We start from the raw sequence: 20,987 nt of genomic DNA on the forward strand, positions 1-20,987 counted from the left end.
GGTACCGGGCACCTGCTGCCGCGCCTCGCCCAGCCGCCCGCTTGGCTCTTCCCGGCTCCGTCCCTCTGACCGCGCACCTGCATCCCCGTGCGGGGTACCGGCCCGCCAGGCTCGGGACTTCCGCGGGGCGGAGAGGGGAACCCGCAGAACGACCTCACCCTCGGCGCGGCTGCCACCGACCCCCGGCTCCATCGCTCCCCGCCCGTCCCCTCGGGCCACGGTTCGCCATCGCCGCCGCTCTCCGCCGCTGCCCGCGGCTGTGCTCGCGGTGATTCTCTGTCCCCGCTTCCCCCGAGGCGATGCCGACGGTGCGGTCGCACTCACCTCTCTCGGCGGGGCCGGGAGCGGGGCCGGGCGGGGGCCGCGGGCTCAGCCGGGCCGGCGGCGTGGCAGGAAGGACCGGGTGGTCATCGCGGCCCGCGGCAGCCGCCTGCAGAGGGCACTGCTGGCTCCCGGAGCCGAGCCCCGTGGGCGGCACCGATACGCGGAGGGACACGGCGGTCTCTTGGTGCCCGTGGCACCGTTTATTTAGGATAAAAACAGCAGACACGACTCGGGCAATCCGGGATCCCCTCGGCTGCGCTTGCTCGGGGCTCCCCGCATGCTGCCAGAACGGCTGAAGGAGCCCCCGGGCCTGGGACCGAGCTTAGGTAACCCTGAACCTGTCCCCACCCCGGGGGTGCTCACCTGTCCCCCCCATTGCACCTGCCCTGCACCTACCCAGATGTGCCAACCTTACCCCACACCTATCGCGATGTTCTAACCTATGCAATACCTATCCGGATGTTCCAACCTGCCCTGCACCTATCCAGATGTTTTAATCTGCCCCACACTTATCCAGATGTTCTAACCTGCCCTGCACCTATCCAGATGTTCTGACCTGCCCCTCACTCCAGCTGTGCTCACCTGCCCCACCTCCCCCCCCCCAGCTGTACCAGTTCACTCCCATTCCCCTTGTCTGTAGTTACACCTAGACCCACAGCTTCCCCTTCCTCCCCATTCCCTCTCACCTCCCTTCTCTCCTGCTCCCCGTGTCCCCACCAGCCCTAGCTGCCACCCCCCAGGCCTGGCCCTGACAATGGGGACTCCTGCCTCATGCTCTGCTTTTTTTACAAAAATAGATAAATTAATATAAACTTAAACATTAAAATAATAATAATAATAATAAAAAGATATTAAATAGTGTCCTGTGTCACTGAGAGCCCCATGGCTGGGCGAAGCAGGTGCTGGCAAGGTGGTGAACCCTGCAAGAGGGGCACTGCATCCAGTCAGCACTGAGGCACAGAGTCCCCAGAGCCAGGACAATCCTGCTGCAACACAGCCCTGGAAGACACAGGCTGAGGAACAGTAGAAGGGCCCCCAGCTCGTCAACCTGCTTTGGGAGACCTCCCTGGCACCCCCCCACCAGCTCCACTCTCAGTGTGGCTGGTTCAGCAGGACCTCAAGCCAGCACGGGCAGGAGGTGATGAACTGCCGGGAGTAGCAGGGTCCCCAACCCTTGGCAAAGCTGATGCGGATACTGTGGGGGTCCCAGGGCCCCTCCCCAGGCAGCTGCCAGCCCCCTGTGCCCCCTGCCCGCTCATAATCGAACACCTTTGCCGAGTAGCCGGGCAGCACCTTGAGGACAGGCAGCCCGGGGGGGCTCAGGGTGGGCGAGCTGACGAAGATGGGGTGCTCGCTGCGGTTGTAGGCCCACACTCCCCCCGGCTCCTGGCTCAGCTGCAGCCCCCGGCCGATCTTGCCCCGTGCCCGTCGCACGGCGCAGCTGCGGTAGGCGGCGGGCAGCTGTGCCAGGCAGAAGCCGCTGCCCCGGGGCAGCTCGCAGAAAACGTTCACCGACGCCTCGTGCACGGCGTACAGGCGGCCCACGCGCGTCCGGTACTCCCAGTAAGCCAGTTTGCACCAACAGCCGTCCGTGATGGTGCTCCATGAGAGACTGGTGTCTGGCAAGGGGAGAGCAGAGCTGTCACCGGCAGGATGTGACCGAGGCAGGCAGCTGCAAGGGCCAAGGGGAGTGGGCACAGAGGGCGTGTGAGGACAGATAGACGGACGTGGCACACCAGGGATGCCTCAGCGCAGAGTCCTGCGCTGGGTGTGAGCCTCTGGAGCTGTTCCCAGTCCCCCGGTGCCGTGGTGAAGGGCTGGGGGAGGGCTGTCAGGGGGGTTGGTCCCTGAGCGCAGGGGAAGGTGGGGCAGTGGCAGCTGGTGGCCTTGGTGGCCAGCAGCCAGGCGGGAGCTGGGGCTGTGTGCGTCAAGGCACATTGTGTGTGTCCCCATAGGCAGCGCTTCCTCCAGCAGGGAGCCTGGCGCTGCCAAAAATAACAGCAGCTTCAGTGGCGGGGGGGGCGTCTGGGCCAGAGCAGGAACCCCTCATCCCCTGTCGGAGTCTTTTCCTCCTGCTGGGAGTGACTGCTGGCTCCATTCCCTGATTTTCATGTTCTGTCCCCTCCAATCTCTGCTCCTGACTCGGGGGTTCAGCCCTGCCCAGTGCCCTCCTGCCTGCCGGGCGTGGCAGAGGGCTGTGCCCTGTGCGTCTCCCCAGCGTGCCGGGCCCAGCTTACCGCACCAGTCCCCACCGTCGTAGCTGAACTCCATCAGCTGGGGCTCCTCTGGCCAGGAGGGACCACAGGATGCCTTCAAGTACGGGGGTGGCGGGGTTTCTGCAGAGGAGAGAGAAGGAAATAGGAGGCTGGGAGTGCATCCTGCCCCCCTGGAGCCCTGAGGCAGCCCCAGAGAGCAGGGTCAGAGCCTGGCTGGGCGAGGCAGCCTCCAGCGTTGCCGCCGGCACTCACCAGGTACAGCCAGGCGGCTGAAGTGATGGGGGTTGCAGCACAGCCCAGCCAAGTCCCCGCAGGCTCCCTGGCCCCCAGCACAGTAGCAGAGGTGCTTGAGCTCATGGGACTGGTGGAGGTCAGGCCAGCGGAAGAGACGACAGAGCAGGACTTGAGGGGGGAGCCCCTGCTTGACCCCTCGTGGGTCCCCCCGTGGTGCCAGAACGCAGCCGGACTCCCAGGCGCCCCGGCTCTCCACCACCTGCACCAGCAGCTCCAGCTCCTCATCCTTCAGCTTCTTGAAGAGAGCGTGCACCGCTGGCTTGAGGGCAGCGGGGCCGTCCTCGGGGCTGGCTGCTGCACAGCGCTGCCGCCACAGCCTCCGCACCAGCCCGGCTCGGCGCGAACGGAACATGCCGTGGTCGTGGGGACCACCTGCAGGATGGAGATGCATCACCCCCCATGCCCTCAGAGAGCTGTGGCTCCAATGGGGTCCCTGTGCATCTTTCTGTGTCCACCCAGATCCCTGGCAGGGCTGTTCTGCCTGGATTTGCTGCTGGCATCCCCACCACGAGGGCACGGTGCTGGCATCCCCAAGGTCACAAAACCAACCCACACTGCTGGGGAACCTGCCTGTGCTCCTGCCCACAGCACCCACCCGCTCCCCTCTCACCCCCTGGCTGTCTGTACTGGGGCTGGGGAAGGGGTCCCTGCACAAGAGGGGCTCACTCACGGTGGGCAGTGGAGGTGGGTGAGAGGCTCCAGGGCACTGCATGGGGCTGCGCTCTCGGGGCGGCCGGCACTGCTCTGCCCGTCACGCGTCACTGCCTGCACTTTTTCCTGTGCTCTCCCCTCCCCCGGACCTTCCCGTTTGGGGAATTCATTGATTTCCCTCATCCCAGCCAGCCCTGGGGCTGAGCCACCGCCAGGGCCAGCACATCAGGGCTACCACACCAGGACGTGGCACAAGATGCGTGGGCTGCAGTGGTCAGGGATGCCCAGCACGGTGCTACCAAGGCAGCCAGGAGCCCGAAAAGCACCACAGACAGCAGTGCACAACCACAGGGCAGGGTCCAGCTGAGAGCTGATCTGGGCAGGGGGGACACCACAAGGCAGAGTCTTTGCAGACCCCATCCCTCCTCATGTCCTCACAGGGACCATTGCAAGGACCACCTAAGCCCCTCGTGGCATTTTGGACAAGGGTTTCTGCTGCCCCTCAGATCCTGAGCTGGCCGGGGGCCCCCCCGCGGGCAGTGGGTGAGGGTGGGAGCCTGCTCCACAACAAAGGAGCTAATGTAAACGGGACCCTTATCCCGCGCCGGGCCAGGCTTCCTGCTCCTGACTTCCCGCCGAGATAAGGGAGGCCACGCTGGCGCCAGCGCTGCTGCCGAGGACGGGGCACGCAGAGCTTCCCCTGCTGGGGCCAGGCAGCAGCACAGGCAGCAGTGGGGCAGGGTGGGCTCACAGACCTTTGCTGCAGCTCACAGCCAGGCTGGGCTCATTGGAGATATTCTGCTCTAGGTGCTTCCCACAGAGTGAAACAGGAGCAGGCAGGAGTGGGGGAGCAGGCAGGAGATGCAGGCAGCCCCCCACTCTTGCCCCTTGGCCCCAAGGGATGTGAGGACACTCAGTCCTGGACAGGGGCAAGGGGTGTGCTGGAGTGCCTGAGTGCTACCCAGGGCTGGGATCAGGAGGTTTGGGGACACACACACACACACACAGAGTCACACAGACATTGCCAGAGCTCTGCCCAAACAGATGCAGCCAGTCAGGCACTGCTCAGGTTTATTGGGGTCTCTGATCAGGGGGAGCACAGGCTGGAGCAGAGTCTCAGCGCCACAAGTCCATCAGCTCCATCAGCACAGGGCAAGAGGACAGTCCTGGGGAGGGGAGAGAGGCACAGGGGGTAACAATGCACTGACCAGCGCCAAGGCCACACCCTCTCAACCCCCAGAACTGCCACAGCCAGGCTGCCTCCCCTCAGACACCACAGCCAGGCCCTTCTCACTCCAGGAGCACCGTGGCTGGTTTCTGTCACCCCCAAACACCACAGCCAGGCCCCTGTCACCTTCCAAGCACCATGGCTGGTTTCTGTCACCCCCAAACACCACAGCCAGGCCCCTGTGACATTCCAAGCACCATGGCTGGTTTCTGTCACCCCCAAACACCACAGCCAGGCCCCTGTCACCTTCCAAGCACCATGGCTGGCTTCTGTCACCCCCAAACACCACAGCCAGGCCCCTGTGACATTCCAAGCACCATGGCTGGTTTCTGTCACCCCCAAACACCGCATCCAGGCCCCTGTGACATTCCAAGCACCATGCCAAGTCAAGCTGCAGGCAGGTCACTCACCCACAGCACCAGGGCAGGCAGGGGCTGACGGGGTCCTGGGACACTCCTTCCCTAGTCCAGCAGCTCACGGATGCACCAGCTGCAGAGAAGGAAGTAGAAGCATTTCCACAGAAGCCGCAGCAACCAGGAGCCCAGGCGCAGCCCCAGGGAGGTGGCAGTGGGTGCTGGCAGTGCCAGGGCCTGTACCCGTGCCACCTGCTGGGGGGCACCCTGCAGACAGGCTGCCACGCTCCAGAGGAGGCGCATGGCCCGTGAGGAACCAGCAGGATCTGACACAGTGGGAGAGGCAGCAGCGCTGATGTGTGGGGCCCTGGCAAGCACTGGAACCTGCTACGTTCTCTGCATTTCCAAAACTCCCACAATAGTGGGTGCAGGGACAGGGCACAACCTGGGGACCCTTTTGTTCCTCCCGCTCCTGCCCCATGGAGCCCTCAGGGCTCAACAAGACCACGTGCCAGCGCAGTGCAGACTGCAGCAGGTTTATTTAGTGCTGACAGGCAGCAGCTTTATTCAGTGTCACTCTCAGCAGCATTCCAGGGGAGGAGGCTCCCAGAACATGGCCTTCACTGGCGGGAGGTGCGCTCCTCTTCCTCGTTTTCCAGCTCGTAGGCAGGCCTGTAGCTCTCCCGGCCCTGAGCATCGGTGCAGCGTAGGGCTGGGTTCTTCTTTGTGTTGGTCATGCTCCCCAGGGATGTGTAGCTGTGGAGGGAAGAAGCAGCTGCAGGACTGCAGCCAGGGCCACTGGCTGTGCATGTGAGAAGGGCAGCACTGGGCACTCACCCCCTGTCATAGAGGATACAGTAAGGGACAAAGAGCTTGCGCAGGAACTCCCAGATGTCCCGGTAGGTCCAGTCCTGCAGGCAGAATTGGGCAGGGATTGAGGCAGAGGCAAAATGCTGCTCCCTTGAATCCCAGGGTAGCAAACCAGACCTTCCTAGAGAGCACCTGGGAGAGCCAGGTGGTCATGAGAGCACCACCAGCCCTCCCAGCACCTCCCCAAACACAGGGCAACCCCCCCAGCAGGCAAGAACGAGCCCTGCCCAACAGCTGCCAGCAGCATCACTGCAGCAAGGGGCACCCACAGCTGCACAGAGGGGCAGCAAATACTCTGGGGCAGTGAGAATTGTGAGAGAAGCTGCCCAGGATGGGGGTGGATCACTGCTGGTTCCCAGCCCCATCAGATCCCCCTGGCAGGCCCTGTGGCGACAGCTCCAGCCCCACAGCAGGGTGGGCTCACAGGCCACGTACCAGCAAGGGGTTCACCCGCATGTAAGGGGGCCAGTCGGGGTCTGTGGCACACATGGGGGTCAGGGTGCGTGAGTAGGGATCCGTGCGCCGCGTTCCCATCAGGACAGCCTCCAGCTGGGGCTGCTGCTCCTTCAGCTGGACCAGGGCCTCCCGGATGGAGCCCTCCACGGTGCAGAGCTGCACCCCGTACCTGCAGGGGCAGGGTGGGCAGCTGGCTGCAGGCTGCACTGCACAGCCCCCGGGCAGCCGCCCACCCCGCTGCGCCTCCTACCTCTGCACTGTTGCCTGAATGAACTGCTCCATTTCAGGGAATGGGGACACAATGCGGATGTAGAGCACCTGCAGCTTCTCCTTCCTTGCTGGGAGCCGCCTGCAGAGAGACCCAGTGCAGCTGGACTCTGACCCGTGGCAACTGGAGGCAAGGCGGCGTCCAGATCCGACCAGCTAGAGCCCAGGAATCTGCTCGTCCCCCAGGGTGGAGCAAGCAAGAGCCCCAGAGCCCTGGCCAGGGTCTGCAGGACCCCTGGGCCTTGCCCCAGCCTGGAGCCCCATGCGTGGGTACCTCTGCACTGCAGCATGGACGAGGTGCAGCAGGGCTGTGCAGTCCTTGCCCCCGTTGAAGCCCACGCAGAGCTGGACCAGGCTGTACTGGTCCAAAGCCTCCTCGATGGTTCTCAGGGCTGCTGCCACCTTCTGCCCCAGGGCCGAGCCTGCCAGGACAGGACAGTTGGTGCCTGCCCAGCTCATGTTCCCTTAGCACGGCCCCAGGGCACTTCACCCTCTGGTACCACAGCCAAGAGCTTGTTCAGCCCAGGGACCTGGGCCACAATGTGACAGGGATCATGAGGGCACTGAGGAACTGTGGCACTGCAGCTACTGCTGCACACTGTGCTCTCAGAGCCTGCCACCACCAGCTCTGAGGTTACAGGTCCCATTCCCACCTGTATGGGATGAAGCCCACTGCAGCTGCAGCATGCCTCAAGTCTCCCAGCACACAACAGGCAAGCTTTGCTGCCAGGCTGGTGTTCCCACTGCCCCGGCCCTGCTAGGCTGCACAGGAGAAGCACAGAGCTGTGCTGCAGCACCTCTTCCCAGTACCTGACTCAGCCAGGCCATAAACCTCCACAGCTGCTGGAGAGACACAGTCTGTCACCAACGGCACGGCAACACCCGCTGGCAGCTCCCTCATCAAGAAGCCATACGCTTCCTCCAGGTCCTGCTCTGACTCTGAGTCCAGGGTCAGCTTCACACGGTAGTAATTGCTGGTCCAGTCTGGGTACGAGCCCAAGCTGACACGGCCCCGGAAGGCGGCATCAGCCCTGTCCAGCACCGGCGTGATGAGCATCTCATCAGAGGCCACGTAGACGGTGCGGGAGTGGAAATGGGTCTGCTTGCTGCGGAAGAGGTGAGCGAGGCCATCCAGGGCCCGCTCCATCAGCGCCGGGATGCCGGGGAAGATGTACACATTGCGCACACTGACCAGCGGGTACTTGAAGGCGCTGCCCGTGCGCCCGTCCGTGCCGTAGTTGAGGCGGGAGGACTCGGGGATGCGAGCCAGCTTCATCTCAGGGCACTGCTCCTCCGTCTTGCCGAAGAACTTGTGCACCAGCGCCACCAGCTCGGGATGGAGGACGACCCTCTCCCCGAAGGCTTTAGCCACGGCCTCGAAGGTCACATCGTCGTGCGTGGGGCCGATGCCGCCCGAGGTCAGCACGTAGGTGAAACGAGCAGCAAAGGCGGCCACCTCGCTGGCGATGGCCTCCACATCATCGGGCACCACGGAGATGCGGGCGACGCTCACGCCAAGAGCCCGCAGGCGCCGGCACATGAAGGAGGAGTTCGTGTCCTGCGTGTAGCCCTGAGGGGACCGCAGACGCCCGTGACAGCGGAGCGCCGCAACCCCACACCCCAGCCCGCCCCATGCCCGCAGCCCAGGCCCGTCCCCGGCCGCACCTTGAGAATCTCATCGCCGATGATGATGATGCCGGCGGTGCTGGCGGGTCCCTGGGTCAGCGCTGCTGCCGGGCTCGAAGCGGCCATGAGGCGGCAGGCGGCAGCGCGCAAAGGCCCGCGCACCCTCCCCGCAGCGCGCAGCACCCCCCACATGGAGCCGCCCGGGCACCTTCGCACACCGCGACACCGCCCCGCACGCTCATAGGTCGGCCCGCACGTCAGTCACACGGCCCCGCCAGATCCCATTGGCAGAGAGGCGGGACCTGCGGGGACGGAACCATCGCAGGGCCCGGGAGAGGGGGGTATCGGTGTAGCTCCATCCACGGCCGTGCCCTCTCCGGTGAGCCCGGGAGGCTCCCCCAGACCCCGGGCAGCCTCCTCGGGAACCCCCGCGGGACCAACTCCACGGGACCGGACCCCTTCGCCCTCCAGCCCAGCTGCCCCCGGTACTGCAGACAGACAGCTCCCAAACATCACTTTATTGAAGCTTTGGAGGCATCGCAACGGGAAGGGCCCTCGGAACCGGGACCGAGCCGACAAAAAGACGCTCAGGCAGCGTCGAGGGTCAGGGGGTGAAGCCCCCGAGAAATGCCGAGAAGGAGGAGGAGAAAGGTGTTTCCTCAGAGTGGAAGGACTGAGAGCTTCGGCAGACCAGGGGCCACTCACTTTTCTGGCTTCTTGGGCAATGGCCGTCGGAAGAGCAGGATGTGAGGCTCTGCGGGGCAAAAGAGGGGGTCAGGCCGGGCCGCCTGGGCGCCACCCGCTCCCCCGCGGGGCTCACCTGGCTCGTGGATCATGTAGTGCACCCAGCCCTGGCTCTGCTGCACGCCCAGGTTCCGCCACTCCGACTCCGACAGCAGGTGGGTCTTGGGCACCAGCTTGGCGATGTCCTTGGGCAGCATCACGTGCCTGCAGCCCCGCACCTCTCAGTCAACACCGGGGCACCCCCAACACCTCCTCATTCTCTACCGGAGAGCTGTTACCGGCACCAGCGCCGTGACCCCATACAGAACCCTCACGGGGACCCCCTGAGTTACCAGGATAATTCCCCTCTTGCCTCACCAGCGACTCACCCCCCGCTCCCCTCCCACTCGCGAGCCGTTAATCCTACACTACCGAAGCATTTCCCTCCCTCACCGCAGCAAACCTTAACCGAGACCCCCGCATCCTTATCAAGCGGGTGTTACCGGCACCCCTTCCCCGCTCCTTACCGGTACTCAAACTCCTCATCGTCGTACTTGTCCGAGTAGTAGATCTGTTTGTGCGCCATGACGGGACAGGCCCACCGTGCCCTCCCTCGGCGGCCGTTGGCGCCCCCCGCGGCGCTTTCAAACACCGCCGCCTCGCGCTCCCATTGGCCAGCGCCGCGCCGGGGGCGGGGCGGAACGGCCGCCCATTGGCCAGCGCGCGCGCGAGGCGGCGGGGCCGCCGCGCCGCTTCCCGCGGGCCGGGTGCGGCCGGTGATTGGCTGTCGTGGGGGTCACGTGGCGCGGGCGCGGCGGGGCCCATGCCGGAGGGGCGCGGGCCGGAAGTGAGTGGCGGTGAGGGCGGCGGGAGGGGGGGGGGGGGGGAGCGGCGGAGAGCGAGGCCCGCGCGTGACCGATGGTGCCCGGTGAGCGCGCGCCGGCCGGGGCGGTGAGGGAGCGCGGACGGAGGAAGGGGTGGGGGGGACCCGCGTTAAAGGCCCGGGACTCCGGGCCAGGCCCCGCCGTGCCCCCCCCCCGCGGCCGCTGTGTCGCCGGACTGAGGCCGCACCGCTCGCCGCCGCTTCGCCGCCGCCGCTTTCCGCGGAACGAGTTCTGGGGGGTTCTACCGCCGCCGCCGCTGCCCGTGCTGTGAGGGCCGAGCCGCCCTTCGCAGCTGCCTCGTTCGCCCGGTGTGGGGCAGGCCCAGACCAGGGGGCGGAGGAGCCGGTGCCGCGCCGTGCTGAGACCGGGGGTGACCCACCCGGTGTGGCGGCTGCTGCCTGTGCCTCGGTGCGGGAAGGACACCGGCTGTGGAGGCGCCGCACGGTCTGGGGACAACCCCGAGCCTGGCACGACCTCCGGCAGGGACGGGGCCCGCCTGGGGCTGGAGGGTTCCTCGTTCTTGCCGTGCTGGGCGCTGCCCTCCCGCCCTCTGTGCCTCAGAGTAAGGCAGCAGCGAGCGCCTGGAGCGTACCCAGCTGCTGTGGAGCTGTGTGTGTCTGCTCTCCCATCGGTTCTTGCTTCTCCCCTTGAATCTCTTAGATGGGGTCACCCACGCAGAGTGTAGACCACGGACACGGCTCCCAAGGAGAGCTGACCTGGGCCCTGCTTGCCACGTTGGCGCTGCAGAAGTCTGTGGGCAAAGGGCATTTCTTTTCCATGCTTGCCAGCCTGTGCCAGAGGGGCTGAAGATGCCATCTCCTCTCAGCCAAGCAGGGCTTGAGGATCCACCCACTGTCCTTTGGTGGGGGGAATCCCCTCTGGAGCTGTGCAAAGCAGTGTTCCGTCCTCGGGAGGGACACAGATGGCCTTTGGTAAGGCTGAGCCCCCTGGCTCTGGGTCCAGGTGCTCCTTCCCTGCCACCAGCCTCGGTGTCCTGGTCACCACCTCTGCTTGGCAATGGTGTGGTGCTGCAGGGGTCAATCTGCACAGCCAGGGCCAAGCACAGCCCTTCTTATCTCACTGCTTTCCGAGCTGCTGGTGACAGCTGGCATGGGCAGATAAAGGTACAAGTGCTGCCAGGCAGTAAATCATGGCTGCTGCCCTGCCCTGCTCCACCAGCCTCGGCTGGGCAGTGGCAGTGAGAGGAGTGGGAAAAGAGCTTTCCTTGCCTTGTTTTCCCCTCACAGAGCTTCCTGCCTCTGCCAGCTCACTCCTTGTAGACTCTTTCCATGACTTTTGTCTTCACTGGTCCCCTGGGAGGAAGGGACACAGCCCTGGGGGCTCTGTGTATAGTTTTGCATCAGGGTGGCAGCTGAAGGGGTGCAGGAGGGGGCAGCTCTGCCCCCCTGGTTGCCTTTGTTCTTCCTCCTTGTGTGTGGCTTTCCTGTACTGGTTTTTGGGCTAGACAGGGTCACAGAGTGACTCTAGGCCCCCAATACCATCTGAACCAAGCAGTGCCAGGCTCAGCCTGGTGCTCCTGTCCCAGCACATCCCATCTCCATCTTCTTCCCAATGGCAAGAAGGCAACTTGCAGGTTTCTCCTACTCTTTGTGCCGGCAGCGTGGCACGGCAACCACAACCCCAACCACCTGTGGACAGCATGGAGGAGCAGGGTCTGCCTCTTGGCACCGTGGCCACCTCAGCAGGCTGGGACAGGGCTGCCTAACTCCCTGTTTGTCCCTGAACCACAGGTTGGAGTGCCAGACGAGAGGGGCTCTGTGTCTGCTCCCCGCCCGGGGCCCGCCCTGCCCTCCGCCGCCGATGGAGTATGTGGTAAGGACCTCGGTGGAGGGCTCAGTGGCTTCGGTGGTGGATCCTGCCTGCCTCCTCTGCCTTCTGGGAGGTCTCCAGCCTCTTCCCCACGTCTGCACTGGGATCTCCTAACCCCCTCTTCAGAGTGAAGGAGAGTAAATGTTGTTCGGTGCTGCTGTGATGAGTGGGGGAAAAATCAGCTGTTGGCTGGATTTGAGTGTTTTCCTTTGCTTCCCCCCTGCCTCAGAGGTTCAGCATTGGACAGAGGGGGTCTCCTGCCCAGTGTGAGGTTTGTATGTGTGGCCACCTGCACCTTGCTGTGATTTCTTGCCAAACCTCTGCTGTGTTCCAGGCCTCTGACTCGGCTCCCAGTTTTTTCCCAGGGAGGATGTTGGTAGCAGAGCCCTGAGCATCCCCACTTTGCTTCTCTTCCTTGCCCCAGCTGCTGTGTGAATTCCCAGTCTCAGGTGCCTGAAAGTGGTCCACATCCCTCTGTTCCTCATGATCCAGATCTTTCTGTGGTGGCAGGGCACATGGAGCAGGACACGTCCCCAGAGCTCCTTGGGGGCAGCAGCTCCTGGCATCTGCCTGGCAAGGGGCAGGGCTGCAGCATGGGGATGGGACTGCCTGTTGAGGCAGGGCTGGTGTTCGGTGCCTTTGCACATCTCCAGGTTTGCCTCGTGCACTCAGAGCCCGCTGAGGGGCAGCTCTGATGTAACACAGCTCTGATGGGGCTGGGGGGCTGTGATGGCAGCACCTCTGGTGTCCAGGAGCTGCCATGCATCTTGTAATAGGCTCTTACAGACTGGCTTCGAAGGTTCTGACAAAATCAGGAGTTACTCTAGCTAATAAAAGCAGAGATGTGTCTGTGACCGTGTTCACAGGGGTTTTTGGATCGGGGAAGAGACAAGGATCTGACTCCATGTTTCAGAAGGCTTGATTTGTTATTTTATTATATATATTACATTAAAACTATACTAGAAGAATAGAAGAAAAGGTTTCATCAGAAGGCTGGCTAAGAATAGAATAGGAAAGAAAGTGATAACAAAGGTTTGTGGCTCAGCTCTGTCCAAACCAGCTGGGCTGTGAATGGCCATTAATTACAATCTAACATGGGCTAATCAAAGATCTACCTGTTGCATTCCACAGCAGCAGATAACCATTGTTTACATTTTGTTCCTGAGGCCTCTCAGCTTCTCAGGAGGAAAAATCCTAAGGATTTTTCATAAAAGATGTCTGCAACAAGGTGTCTGAGCAGGAGCTCCAGCTGGGAGGCTCATGAGCCCTTTGCTGCCCAGAGGTGATGGCAAAGGGGCCAAGGAGACCCTCCTGCCCCCTTGCAATTCCCTCCTGCTCTCATCCTGGGGAAGCATCAGGGCTCACAGAGCTGCCGTGCCAGGCAAGCCCAGGCCCACATCAACCATTCTGTCCATCGTGGGCAAACCCCAGTGCTCTGTGGCTCCCCTGGCAGCAGGGCTGCACTGGCCCCTCACCGGGCCAGCAGCTTCCTGCCTCCGGGCTTCCTGCTTTTCTTTAGAGGAGTGCTGCTGCGGCCACAGGAAGGTCACAGCTCTGACTGAGCAGCCAGGGGCCCCCGGAGGGGACAGGCAGTGTGGAACAGCCAGCACGGGCTCCCTGTGCCTGTGGGACCAGGTGGCTGAGCTGGGGGACATGGCCAAGGAGCTGCTTCAGTGATGGCCCCACTGATGTGTGCTACAGCCTCTCACATCACAGAAGTGGCAATTTCCAGCCCTGTTGTGGCTTTCCCTGACCCCATGGCAGTGTGTCAGGCTCTCTGTGCCTGTGGGACCAGGTGGCTGAGCTGGGGGACATGGCCAAGGAGCTGCTTCAGTGATGGCCCCACTCGTGTGTGCCACAGCCTCTCACATCACAGAAGTGGCAATTTCCAGCCCTGTGGTGGCTTTCCCTGTCCCCATGGCAGTGTGCCAGGCTCTCTGTGCCTGTAGGACCACCGTGGCTGAGCTGGGGGGCATGGCCAAGGAGATGCTTCAGTTACAGGCTCACATGGTGCCACAGCCCCTCGAATTACATGGGGCAGTTTCCAGCCCTGTGGTGGCTGTCCCTGTCCCCATGGCAGAGTGCCAGGCTTTGTGGAGTGGGGCAGGCAGCTGCCGGTGCCAGGCAGTGCTGGGGGAAGGCTCCAAGCAGGGAGAGCCTTTTCCTTGGCCTGGGTTTACCCAGTTTTGGTTCGCGGACAGAGCACCTGGTGGTTCGTAAGGATCTGGCTTGTGATCCTGGGTTCTGTCTGAACTCCTTGCCCCATCCTAGAGGGGATGGGGGGAACTCTCGTCCCTCAGTGGGGCCGGGGCTGCGGAGGGCAGCACAGTCGGGCTGGCCCAGGTTCCTGCTGCGTGCAAGTGCGCCGAGGGTGTGACAGCAGGGGAGAGCTGCCCCTGAGCCCCCTGATCCACAGGTGGGAGTTTCACCCAGCTCCCCCACGCTGAAGGGGCCAACTTTTCCTCCCCCCCGGCGCGTTCCTGCCGCCCTCTCCCGCTAGCTCCGCCTGCGACCTTGATTTTTCTGCTCCAGATAAGCGCGGCGTCCCCACCCCTCGCCGGGAGCCCCTCCTGCGCTGCCGCCCCAGCCCCAGCCCCAGCGCGGGCGGGCAGAGCCTGCCCCGCCGCCCGTGAGTCAGCACAGCTCTTCCGATCGGCCGCAGCCCCTCCGTCTCCGCTCCCGGCAGGAGCAGCCGGCATGCGGGAAGCAGCAGCGATTCGCTGCGGCCTCTCCCACGGGCTCCCCGCCGCGGCTGGGGCTTTGTGCTGAGCCCTGCCTTACCTGTGTCCTGCTCCCGGCCGTCCTCTGTTCTCCCAGCAGCCCTCCAGGCAAGATCTGTGCTGTCAAAGGACTGCACGTCCCCGTATTGCAGGAAGCTGCGAGCGCCGCTGTCATCTCAGCATCGCCGCTGCTCCCCCCGGCAGAGCCCGGCAAGCCAACAGCAGCTGCTCGCCGCCGGCACGTGGGTTGGGTGGCGCTGGCTGCCACACAAGGACCTCGTTCCCTCCTGGACAGTGCTCGAAGCAGGGCTGGGATGGGCTTGGATGCTCTCTGTGTCTGCCTCATCTCCGGGCTTTAAATATTCATGCTTTTGATTTCCTCTTAGCGGGCAGCGGCGCAGGGGCTGGAGCGAGCTGTGGGGAGGAGGAGGGTGGCCGTGCCGAGCCCAGCAGCAGGGCAGAGGGAGCTGGAGCTGGATGAAGACAATGGGTTTTGTTGCTTGAGGACCTCCAGGCTGAGCCCAGAGCGTTCTGAGCTCCCCTCCCTGTGCCAGCAGCTCCGCGGCCCCGTTTCCTCCCGGCTGTGGCGCGTTGCTCTCAGTCTGAACGGATCTGCACATCCTTCTGCTGCTGATCACGACTGATCAGCTGTGCCAGGCAGCCCCTGGACCCGCTGCCCGGCGTGCCAGGCCCAGCTCTCCCTGCCAGCCATGTGGGGCTGGCGTGGATCTGGCACAGAGTTCAGCCAAGGCTTCTGCTTGGGGGCAGCTTCGCGGCGGCTGCAGGCACTTGGACTCTCTGTGGGGCCCCTGTGAGGCCCAGCTGGCTGCATCCACCCTACTGCCACAGGGACAGGGCGCCTGTGGCCCTTCTCACCTGCCTCCAGCATGGATCTCCTGCAAAAGAGCAAATACAGCCACCTGAGGAACGAGTCTGTCTCCTCTCCGGAGGAGGCCGTGCCAGGCCTGCTGCCCTCCCCAGTGGAGTCCCTTGCAAGCATGCAGTCTCTGCCTGATTCCCTGTCCTCCTCCCTCAGCCACGCTGCACCTCTCGTGGAGCTCTCACCTGACTTGGAGGAGAGCCCTACCACCCTCTGCTCCTTCTTCCCCAAAATGGCCAACCTGAAGCTCTCCAATCCCGCCAACTTGCTCAGCTTGCGGGGCTCTGCAGCCAGCAGCAGCCCAGGGGAGCCTGGCGCCCCTGGGATGGCAGCACTAGTGCCAGGGGGTGGTGCCAGCTCCGGCTCAGGGAGACCTGTCACTGTCTGTTCCCAGGATATGAACAAGCTGAGCTGTGGGAAGAAGACGCGGGTGGAAGGCGGCCAGCTGGGGGGTGATGAGTGGACCCGCCACGGCAGCTTTGTCAACAAACCCACCCGTGGCTGGCTGCACCCAGATGACAAAGTCATGGGCTCTGGGGTCTCCTACCATGTCCGGGTGAGTGCTGGGGACACTGGGAAAGGGCACTGTGGGGATTTGGGGACCTCCTGGTGGGAGGATGCACCAAGATCTTTGGGAAGGGTGGGGGACAGGGCAGTGGGATTCCTGGGGAAGTTACTGCTGTGAGCTGGGGTGCTTGGGGGACAAACTCCATGGCTGGCCAAGCTCACCTCGCTCTCTTGCACAGTACATGGGCTGTGTGGAAGTGCTCCAGTCCATGAGGGCTCTGGATTTCAACACCAGGACACAGGTGACCAGGTGAGCTCTGCCTCTCCCCCAGGGGCTGCTCATTTTGGGGAGGGCTGAGGAAGTTGTCTGGGCCTTTCAGTGGGGGCCAGGGGCTGCTGCAGCCCATCAAACACTAATTCCAGTGCACGTTGCCCACCCAAAGAAACTCTCACTTTGCCTGAGAGTTTCCTCTTTGTCACCCTGTCTCTCCTGTGCTGATCCCTGTGTCCCCACTGTCCCGAGTGCTGTGTTTGTTTGGGGGGCTCTTGGGGCAAGGCAGGCACTGTGGGGGCTGACATTTCACTGCATTCCCTGCAGGGAGGCCATTGGGCTGGTATGTGAGGCTGTGCCTGGTGCCAAGGGAGCCGTGAGGAGGAGGAAGGTGAGGCCTGGCTGGGAAGCTGCTGGGGGAGTGTTTGTGGCTGGTTTGGGCACAGAGCCAAGGACCAGATCCCAGCCCAGCTGGCAGTGCTGTGCTGTGCTGCTCAGCCCAGGGCTCTGATCTCCCAGCTGAGGCTTGGGGCAGAGCCACTGCTGAGGACAGGGTGCCCATCTCTGCTGGCAGCAGTGGGATGTGCCCCGTCCTCCTGCTGCTGGGGAGCCCTTTCTCTATGCCACCATTTGCCCCTAGCCCTGCAGCCGCTCCCTGAACTCCATCCTGGGCAAGAGCAACCTGAAGTTTGCAGGCATGCCCATCACCCTGACCATCTCCACCAGCAGCCTCAACCTCATGGCCTCAGACTGCAAGCAGGTGAGAATGGGGAGGGCTTGATTTGGTTTGGACAAGCAGGAATCCTCATGTAACTCGGATCTTGCTGGGGCAGGGGGTGCCCCCAGCCTCCCCAGGGAATGTCTGCATGGGCTGTGAGATGAGTGCTCACCTCCCCACAGTCCCTGGGGCTGAAGAGGTGGGAGGAATATCCCATGTGCTTTGTGGGATCTCTCCTGGAGACTGTGAGACCCAAATCCCCTTGATCTCCTGGTTTTGACCCCAGTCCTGCTGATGTCCCAGTCCTTTTCCTGGTGGTCTGTGGCTCATAACCAGGGCTCTGGAGGATTTTGAGCCCCCATGGCAGGTCAGCCCCGGGGAGGAGCAGGATATGCCATCCCTGGGTAGGTGACAAGGCTTTCCTGGCTGTATCCAACAAGCTCTCCACCTTGCAGATCATCGCCAACCACCACATGCAGTCGATTTCCTTCGCATCAGGGGGAGACCCGGTGAGTACCTGCAGGATCCCCATCCGTGCCCTCTGCCCAGTGCTCCCCAGCTGCCCCGGCCTCACTGCTGCTGTCTCCCCCACAGGACACAGCTGAATACGTTGCCTACGTTGCCAAAGACCCCGTCAATCAGAGAGGTGAGGGTGCTGCAGGGGTCCTCGATGCCAGAGCCCCACTTTGGAGGTGTTCAGGATCAGCTCAACGTAGGGGGGAGCTGGGTGACCCCTAAAAAAGCTCTGGGGTGTACAGGGCAGGCTCAGGGGTGGAGAACCTCGGTGCTGGAGTTGCACAATCCCAGCCCTGTGTTTCCTACCCAGCCTGCCATATCCTGGAGTGTCCTGAGGGCTTGGCCCAGGATGTGATCAGCACCATCGGGCAGGCCTTCGAGCTGCGCTTCAAGCAGTACCTGAAGAACCCTCCAAAGCTGGTGACCCCCCACGACAGGTCAGTGTGACAGTGTGTTCTCTGGGGCTCTTGGATCAGGGAAGAGACAAGGATCTGACTCCATGTTTCAGAAGGCTTGATTTATTATTTTATTATATATATTGTATTAAAACAATACTAAAAGAATAGAAGAAAAGGTTTCATCAGAAGGCTGGCTAAGAATAGAATAGCAAAAAATGATAACAAAGGTTTGTGGTTCAGGCTCTCTGTCCGAGCCAGCTGGGCTGTGATTTGCCATTAATTACAAACATCCAAGATGGGCCAATCACAGATGCACCTGGTGCATTCCACAGCAGCAGATAATCATTGTTTACATTTTGTTCCTGAGGCCTCTCAGCTTCTCAGGAGGAAAAACCCTAAGGAAAGGATTTTTCATAAAAGATGTCTGCGACAGGTCAGAGCAGGGTGGTGTGACTAGGAGGAAGGTGGTTCTGGAGAGGGGATGCAGCCCTGGCTTATCTGTGCTGTGCTCCCCCAGGATGGCAGGGTTTGATGGCTCTGCCTGGGATGAAGAAGAGGAGGAACCAGCCCCAGATCACCAGTACTACAACGACTTCCCTGGCAAGGAGCCTCCCATTGGGGGGGTCGTGGACATGCGGCTGCAGGATGGGGCAGCTCAGACCCCAAATCACTTGGGTGCCACACTGGTGAGGCTCTGGGCACGTCCTCTTGGGGAGGCACCACCTGATAAGGGAGATGTAGGGAGCCTGAGTGGGCCATGGGCTCTGCTGAAGGTTGTTTGTGTCTCCCTGGTGTCTCTGGGGTGTGGGGAGCAGGAAGGGGGGTGAGCAGGAAAAGGGGATGGGGGCTCATCTCTGCCTCTCCCTGCAGCCTGTTGGCCAATCCGGTGGGGAGTTTGACCCCCAGAAGCAGCACACTCCTGCCCAAGGTAATGTGATGGGTGTCTCCATCCTCTCCCATGGACCCCCAGTGCTCTGATGGGGGGGGGGCCAAGGTGGGCTGAAGCCCACCCTGCTGACCACAGTGCTCCTGCTAGCAGGGAGAGAGAAGTACCCAGCTCCAGCAGGCACAGCTGGGCGCCCAGATCTCTTTGATGACCCGTCCTACGTCAACGTGCAGAACATAGACAAGACAAGACAAGCTCCAGCTGCCAGCACCCCTGCCACAGCCAACGGCAGCACTCAGAGGGACCTCTTTGACATGAGTGAGTCAACAGCCAGGGCTGTGTAGAGGTGGCTCTGGGATTGGTCATGGTCCCCCTGCTCTGAATTAGGAGTCTCCTCGAGCCAGGTCTCATAAGCTCTTGGAGATTTATATCACACCCAAGATAGCTCAGCTATCTTAGAAGGCATAAAAACAGCAGGATGGCTTCTGTGGTAGTGCTGGAAACAAAATGTTTCAATAAAAGGCAAAATAACAAACTCTTTACAGAGAAAAACCAATCCAAGTACAAGAAGCCCTCCTGCCCCTAGTAAAACAAAAGCCCCTCACAAAAGCAATTCATTTCTTTGTTCTCTTCTTTTTCTAGTAAATTGCCCAAGCAAGACTTTTTAGCTCCTGTCCAGTTAGCTATCCTTAAGTTTGAAGTGAAGTTCTCCAAGTCCTACGAGATGCCTTTTAATGAAAAAGAGAAACTTCTGGGCTTATTTTCTTTTTAAAGGGACAAAGGATAATTTTGTCACTCCCTCAACAAGAGGCACATTCCTACAAAGCTCCTCTGTCGTTGCAGAGCCCTTTGAAGATGCCCTGCGTGTGCCCCCCTCTGTGCCTGTGGGGCTGCCCCCTGCCCAGGTTGTGGCCTCCATGGAGGAGCAGCTGAGGAGGGAGCCCTGGTACCATGGCAAAATGAGCCGCAAGGAGGCCGAGAAGCTGCTCAAGGTCAACGGGGACTTCCTGGTGAGGGAGAGCACCACCACCCCGGGCCAGTATGTGCTGACTGGCCTGCAGGGTGGGCAGCCCAAGCATCTGCTGCTCGTGGATCCCGAGGGAGTGGTGAGTCCATGGAGGGGATGGAGATTGGGGCAGCACGGGGTGTCCTGGGGGTTACAAGAGCCACCAGAGCATTGGGGCTCTGCACTGCTGGACTGGCTTTGGGGATGGGCAGAGCATGGGTTGGAGCCTGCAGTGCCAGCTCTGTGCCCAGCCCGTGCCATGCAGGGTGGTAGCTGTGGCCTCACGTGGGCACTGACAGCAGCCTGAGCACCCGTTTTCTGTCCCCTCAGGTGAGGACAAAAGATCATCGCTTTGAGAGCGTCAGCCACCTCATCAGCTACCACATGGACAATCACCTGCCCATCATCTCAGCCGGCAGTGAGATGTGCCTGCAGCAGCCCGTGGAGAGGAGGCTGTGAGCGCCCAGGGCACCCCAACGCGCAGCCTGCGCCCTGTTCCGTGCCCCAGGGAGCCCTCAGACTCTCCAGGTGCTCCACCGGGACTGAGCATGGACTTGCCTGAGGACAGGGCCTCTCTCCTTTCACCACGTGGAGCTGGTGGCCATGGGGGGCTCAGGCTGTGAGTGCCTGCAGGGTAGGGAATTGTTCCAGCCTTTGCAGAGCAGCTCAGCTCCTACCAAAACCCAGCCCGTTCTTGTGCTCACCAGCACGGGCTCAGGACTGGCAGGGCTGAGCCCCCCTGAGCCAGAGGCAGCCTGTCCTTATCTCTGGCCCCTGGGCCAACGAGGGGGCCCGTGGGGGGCTCGGCTCCCCCAAGCACGAGGCCCTCGACTGTACCGGATCACTTTACGTGTTAACTCTGTGCCTTGACCCCGCAGGTCCCACACTCTTATGCAAGGGCAGGGGCTGGTTACAGAGCCTCCCCCGTGCTCCCAGCACCCTGTACCCCCTCCGTGACATGCTTGTGCTCCAGGACACGTTGCCACCATGTCCCCTTCCCTCCCTGCCCGTGCCGGCTGGGCAAGGGCAGCTCCGGGCAGCCCCGGGGGGTTGGCGGGAGGACCCCCCTGCATGCACAGTGTAACTCCCCCAAGCCAAAGCGCAGCCTCGCAGCCCCTGCCCCGCTATACCAAAGGAACTGGCGGTTGTATTAAAGTTGGTATTTCTCTAGGTCCTGCCTGGTGTCAGCTGGGAGGGGTCGCGGTGTGAGCTGGTCGGGTGGTTCCCCCCCTCCCCCGAGACCTCGTTCGTGGTTTGTCCCGTCTGGTCACCCCAGCCCCCCCATCGCGCTGCATTTGGTTTGGTCCGACTGGCGGGTGGGGCGGGAGCCTACGGTGATTGACGCGTCTCGCGCACGTCGCTC

The 20,987-nt window shown here is 62.4% G+C and overlaps 4 protein-coding genes across 8 annotated transcripts; 1 reads left to right on the forward strand and 3 right to left on the reverse strand.

Moving 5' to 3' along the window:
• Positions 1–500: 500 nt before the first annotated feature.
• On the reverse strand, positions 501–3,948 carry LOC131095321 (mothers against decapentaplegic homolog 6-like). The gene is made up of 4 exons (XM_058043000.1): positions 3,505–3,948; positions 2,793–3,206; positions 2,562–2,660; positions 501–1,943 (listed from the first exon to the last, which is right to left on the reverse strand). Exons 2-4 carry the CDS (start codon positions 3,184–3,186, stop codon positions 1,417–1,419), a joined length of 1,020 nt encoding a protein of 339 aa, XP_057898983.1. The 5' UTR covers positions 3,187–3,206; positions 3,505–3,948; the 3' UTR covers positions 501–1,416.
• Positions 3,949–4,281: 333 nt separating this feature from the next.
• FLAD1 (flavin adenine dinucleotide synthetase 1) lies at positions 4,282–8,482 on the reverse strand. 2 transcript variants are annotated; one of them, XR_009115844.1, is made up of 8 exons: positions 8,325–8,482; positions 7,470–8,229; positions 6,934–7,081; positions 6,643–6,741; positions 6,372–6,561; positions 5,904–5,977; positions 5,124–5,822; positions 4,282–4,651 (listed from the first exon to the last, which is right to left on the reverse strand). XR_009115844.1 is itself a non-coding variant. In XM_058042994.1 (7 exons), the coding sequence occupies exons 1-7, from the start codon at positions 8,475–8,477 to the stop codon at positions 5,687–5,689; spliced, it is 1,560 nt and encodes a 519-aa protein (XP_057898977.1). In that variant the 5' UTR covers positions 8,478–8,482; the 3' UTR covers positions 4,282–5,686. The 2 variants fall into 2 exon arrangements, 1 of the variants encoding a protein (XP_057898977.1); XM_058042994.1 differs by having other exon boundaries at positions 4,282–5,822.
• Positions 8,483–8,788: 306 nt separating this feature from the next.
• Positions 8,789–9,638, reverse strand: CKS1B (CDC28 protein kinase regulatory subunit 1B). Its single transcript, XM_058042996.1, has 3 exons — positions 9,536–9,638; positions 9,106–9,233; positions 8,789–9,039 (listed from the first exon to the last, which is right to left on the reverse strand). The coding sequence occupies exons 1-3, from the start codon at positions 9,592–9,594 to the stop codon at positions 8,987–8,989; spliced, it is 240 nt and encodes a 79-aa protein (XP_057898979.1). The 5' UTR covers positions 9,595–9,638; the 3' UTR covers positions 8,789–8,986.
• A 192-nt stretch (positions 9,639–9,830) lies between these two features.
• Positions 9,831–20,777, forward strand: SHC1 (SHC adaptor protein 1). Of its 4 annotated transcripts, none has more exons than XM_058043015.1 (13): positions 9,831–9,855; positions 15,717–15,878; positions 16,069–16,139; positions 16,428–16,491; positions 16,741–16,860; positions 17,274–17,327; positions 17,413–17,464; positions 17,645–17,771; positions 18,250–18,418; positions 18,603–18,660; positions 18,769–18,936; positions 19,462–19,724; positions 19,955–20,777. In XM_058043015.1, the coding sequence occupies exons 1-13, from the start codon at positions 9,832–9,834 to the stop codon at positions 20,081–20,083; spliced, it is 1,461 nt and encodes a 486-aa protein (XP_057898998.1). In that variant the 5' UTR covers position 9,831; the 3' UTR covers positions 20,084–20,777. The 4 variants fall into 4 exon arrangements, with proteins under 4 accessions (XP_057898998.1, XP_057899000.1, XP_057898996.1 ...); XM_058043017.1 differs by lacking the exon at positions 9,831–9,855 and adding an exon at positions 9,897–9,936; XM_058043013.1 differs by lacking the exon at positions 9,831–9,855 and having other exon boundaries at positions 10,543–15,878.
• Positions 20,778–20,987: the final 210 nt, after the last annotated feature.

Source organism: Melospiza georgiana, chromosome 33 (genome assembly GCF_028018845.1).
Source record: "Melospiza georgiana isolate bMelGeo1 chromosome 33, bMelGeo1.pri, whole genome shotgun sequence".
NCBI classification, from domain to species: domain Eukaryota; kingdom Metazoa; phylum Chordata; class Aves; order Passeriformes; family Passerellidae; genus Melospiza; species Melospiza georgiana.

What these genes read in the sequence shown, in the direction of transcription:
- FLAD1 (XM_058042994.1), bottom strand. Translation starts at nt 8,477, where the DNA reads ATGTGGGGGGTGCTGCGCGCTGCGGGGAGGGTGCGCGGGCCTTTGCGC. An exon ending in TCGGCGATGAGATTCTCAAG is followed by an intron (nt 8,230 to 8,324) that starts GTGCGGCCGGGG and finishes CGGTCCCCTCAG; the next exon opens with GGCTACACGCAGGACACGAA. An exon ending in TGCGGGTGAACCCCTTGCTG is followed by an intron (nt 5,978 to 6,371) that starts GTACGTGGCCTG and finishes TTCTGCCTGCAG; the next exon opens with GACTGGACCTACCGGGACAT.
- CKS1B (XM_058042996.1), bottom strand. Translation starts at nt 9,594, where the DNA reads ATGGCGCACAAACAGATCTACTACTCGGACAAGTACGACGATGAGGAG. An exon ending in GATGAGGAGTTTGAGTACCG is followed by an intron (nt 9,234 to 9,535) that starts GTAAGGAGCGGG and finishes GCGGGGCTGCAG; the next exon opens with GCACGTGATGCTGCCCAAGG. An exon ending in CTACATGATCCACGAGCCAG is followed by an intron (nt 9,040 to 9,105) that starts GTGAGCCCCGCG and finishes TTTGCCCCGCAG; the next exon opens with AGCCTCACATCCTGCTCTTC.
- LOC131095321 (XM_058043000.1), bottom strand. Translation starts at nt 3,186, where the DNA reads ATGTTCCGTTCGCGCCGAGCCGGGCTGGTGCGGAGGCTGTGGCGGCAG. An exon ending in CAGCCGCCTGGCTGTACCTG is followed by an intron (nt 2,661 to 2,792) that starts GTGAGTGCCGGC and finishes TCTCCTCTGCAG; the next exon opens with AAACCCCGCCACCCCCGTAC. An exon ending in CGACGGTGGGGACTGGTGCG is followed by an intron (nt 1,944 to 2,561) that starts GTAAGCTGGGCC and finishes TCCCCTTGCCAG; the next exon opens with ACACCAGTCTCTCATGGAGC.
- SHC1 (XM_058043013.1), top strand. Translation starts at nt 15,330, where the DNA reads ATGGATCTCCTGCAAAAGAGCAAATACAGCCACCTGAGGAACGAGTCT. An exon ending in TGGCCTCAGACTGCAAGCAG is followed by an intron (nt 16,861 to 17,273) that starts GTGAGAATGGGG and finishes TCCACCTTGCAG; the next exon opens with ATCATCGCCAACCACCACAT. An exon ending in TCGTGGATCCCGAGGGAGTG is followed by an intron (nt 19,725 to 19,954) that starts GTGAGTCCATGG and finishes CTGTCCCCTCAG; the next exon opens with GTGAGGACAAAAGATCATCG.